A 3,663-nucleotide genomic window follows, 5' to 3' on the forward strand; every position below is an offset into this window, starting at 1 on the left:
AGAACTTTATTTCATCTTACGGTTTTTAAATACATCTTTAAAAAAAGCCATGACGGTTTTTAAATACATCTACGGTTTGTAAATACATCAAAAACAAATTATATGTACATCCATCAGGTTTCTATTTTTTGCATGATTTTCTCAAATATATGCACCCAAAACATTTTTCCAGAATAGTGACTGGGGTGACTGGGATTAAAAGTGATGCGGTGATGGCCTAAATAAATAGTAAATGGCTGTTTTTGCCTTAATCTATAAATATATAAATATTTTGGTTCCCAAAAAAAAAGGGTATTTTGCATTAGCCGATTTACGGTTTAAAAGGATAAATACAAAAGAACGAGACCACTTGCAAAAATGAAAGCTCCTTCTGGGTACACAATAAGCAGCTTAACTAAAAATAAGACTTACTGATCTTCCAACCTCTGGAGACTGCAGCCGCAGAAATAAATCACGTCATATAGAACTAGTATTAAGGCTCGCGAGGAGTTTTTAAAATTTTATTTTTTTACAAATTCAGTAGAGCCCGCAAAATAGGGACATTTTTAAAAACCCATTACATACAAAAACAACCCATCTTCAAACTACAGAGCAAAGTTCCAAGAAAACTATTCCTCTAGTCGACTTCCTCGATTTTGGGTCCAGCAGCTCCAGCTCCACTTGACGGGGCACCATCATCAGCAGCTCCATAGGCACCAGGGGGCACATCACCTCCAACACCTCCCTGGTACATGCGGGCAATGATGGGATTGCAGATGCTCTCCAGCTCCTTCATCTTATCATCAAACTCATCAGCTTCAGCAAGCTGATTCTGGTCCAGCCACTGAATGGCCTGTTCCACGGCATCCTCAATCTTCTTCTTGTCTGCGGCATCCAATTTACCAGCGATCTTATCATCCCGGATGGTATTTCTCATGTTGTAGGCGTAGTTCTCCAGAGAATTTTTGGCTTCCACCTTCTTCTTGACCTCCTCGTCTTCAGCCTTGTACTTCTCCGCATCCTGTACCATCTTCTCAATCTCCTCCTTGCTCAGCCTCCCCTTGTCATTGGTGATGGTGATTTTGTTCTTCTGTCCAGTCGTTTTATCTTCTGCAGAAACATTCAGGATACCGTTGGCATCGATATCAAAGCAGACCGTTATCTGAGGCACACCCCTGGGGGCGGGGGGGATCCCAGAAAGCTCAAACTTCCCCAGCAGGTTGTTGTCTCTGGTTCTTGTCCGCTCTCCCTCGAAGACCTGAATCAACACCCCAGGTTGATTGTCTGAGTAGGTGGAGAATACCTGCTCCTTCTTGGTGGGAATGGTGGTGTTCCGAGGAATCAGAACAGTCATGACTCCTCCAGCAGTTTCTAAACCATTGGACAAGGGGGTGACATCGAGCAGAAGCAGATCCTGCACCTTTTCATTACCCTCTCCACTCAGGATTGCAGCTTGCACAGCGGCCCCATAGGCAACTGCTTCATCAGGATTGATACTCTTGCACAGCTCTTTCCCATTGAAGAAGTCCTGCAAAAGCTGCTGCACCTTGGGAATCCTGGTGGACCCACCGACCAGCACCACATCATGGATGGAGCTCTTGTCCATCTTGGCATCCCTCAGGCATTTCTCAACAGGCTCCATACACTTCCTGAACAGATCCATGTTCAACTCCTCAAATCTGGCACGGGTGACGGTAGAGTAGAAATCGATACCTTCATAGAGGGAGTCAATTTCAATAGTTGTCTGTGCAGTGGAGGAAAGAGTCCTTTTCGCTCTCTCGCAGGCGGTTCTCAGCCTGCGCAGAGCTCTTGCACTCCCGGTAATATCCTTCTTGTACTTCCTCTTGAATTCTTGAACAAAGTGATTGACCATCCGGTTATCAAAATCTTCTCCTCCCAAGTGTGTGTCTCCGGCGGTGGCCTTCACTTCAAAGATGCCTTCTTCGATGGTAAGGAGGGAGACATCGAAGGTGCCACCACCGAGATCGAAGATCAGAACATTTTTCTCGCCAAGACTGCTAGTCTTCTTGTCAAGACCGTAAGCAATGGCAGCAGCAGTAGGCTCGTTGATGATTCTCATCACATTCAAGCCAGAGATGACACCGGCATCTTTGGTGGCTTGCCTCTGGGAATCATTGAAATAGGCAGGCACGGTAATGACGGCGTTCTTCACAGTGCTTCCAAGAAACGCTTCTGCAATTTCCTTCATCTTGATGAGCACCATGGAGGAAATTTCCTCCGCGGCAAACTGCTTCTCTTCACCCTTGTACTGGACCACAATCATAGGCTTGTCTCCGGGGCCAGCGATAACCTTGAAAGGCCATAGTTTGATATCGCTCTGGACAGAGGTATCAGAAAACCTTCGTCCTATGAGGCGCTTGGCATCTGGAGAGCAAAAAAAATACAAGAGTGAGAAGTAGAGGCCATCCGAAACCGCAACAGATATCATTTAACAAAACCAAATTTGACACACGGTGCATGTCGCATGCAGTGAAAATTAGACATGAACCACACTCAGACAGAAGATGGATATCCGTTACAAATTATCAAAGAAAGGGACAATTTAAGTGCGGCAGGACATGAGGTACTCGGGACAAGCTGCCAAAAGGGAGAGTGCGCTTCATGAATACAGTGAACGGAGAGGCAAGGTGGCAGCACACACACACAGAGGGAGGAGGACAAGACATAAAAGGAGGAGCAACGGGAAGGACTTACCGAACACTGTGTTGATGGGGTTCATGGCGACTTGGTTCTTGGCAGCATCGCCGATGAGGCGCTCGGTGTCGGTGAAGGCTACATAGGAGGGGGTAGTGCGGTTGCCCTGGTCGTTGGCGATGATCTCCACGCGATCATGCTGCCAGACGCCGACGCAGGAGTAAGTGGTTCCGAGGTCGATGCCGATGGCAGGACCATCTTTGGCCATGGCGATGGCGAGACGGAGAGCTTAATGTGCAAAAAGAGTTGAGTATGTATTAGGGCAGAGAGAAGAAGAGAGAGAGAGAGAGAGACAGGCAGCTAAAACTAAAGCACATATGAATCAGCAACGAGGGTGGAGGGGCATTTTAAGGTTTCCTTCCGGGCTTTCTAGATGCCTGTGGACCCTTCCGGCTTCCAGAACGTTCTGCCGTGTGTAAGTAAAACTAGTCTCCAACCCGTCCTCCCGACAGCATACCATGGAGGCAGGCCTTAATCTGTAGCCCATTGAACACTTGTGCATGTCCACCAAAGCATTGCCCAAGAACCCTTGACACACAATTACATTAGGAATTTGTTTGTCCTTGTCACTTGCTCCTTTAAGGCTCACATGCCTAAGATGCAAGTGAAGTGGACCATGTCTAGACTAAGGCCTTCAAATTGTATAACCATTTTAAAAAGTTCATTTTTCCTTGACCTCCTCCTATTGGACACATTGTGCAAATAGTGCACACCAGCACTACATCAAGTGGGAGACCCATCAAGTGGGAGACCAATGGTACAAAAACAAAAAACAAATACAAAAACAAAAGCCTCAATTGCATAAATTACACTCTTGCGATAGCCCAAGATCAAAAGGATGAGAGACCTGTTGTGATCCACGACATGTGGTTGTCCGCAGTTTGATGTCATCTTCGAGCTTGTGGAACTGATTGTTTAATCGACATAATGTGTTGATGTTCTGTTGATCCTCTCATGTTACCTCCGTCT

At 46.2% G+C, this 3,663-nt stretch overlaps 1 protein-coding gene across 1 annotated transcript; it reads right to left on the reverse strand.

Annotated features, from left to right (window-relative positions):
- Positions 1–461: 461 nt before the first annotated feature.
- Positions 462–3,210, reverse strand: LOC147624641 (heat shock cognate 70 kDa protein 2-like). The gene is made up of 2 exons (XM_086819660.1): positions 2,695–3,210; positions 462–2,364 (listed from the first exon to the last, which is right to left on the reverse strand). The coding sequence occupies exons 1-2, from the start codon at positions 2,900–2,902 to the stop codon at positions 617–619; spliced, it is 1,956 nt and encodes a 651-aa protein (XP_086675786.1). The 5' UTR covers positions 2,903–3,210; the 3' UTR covers positions 462–616.
- Positions 3,211–3,663: the final 453 nt, after the last annotated feature.

This window comes from Cibotium barometz, chromosome 25 (assembly GCF_041138505.1).
Source record: "Cibotium barometz isolate CiBa-2024 chromosome 25, ASM4113850v1, whole genome shotgun sequence".
Classification (NCBI taxonomy): Eukaryota; Viridiplantae; Streptophyta; class Polypodiopsida; order Cyatheales; family Cibotiaceae; genus Cibotium; species Cibotium barometz.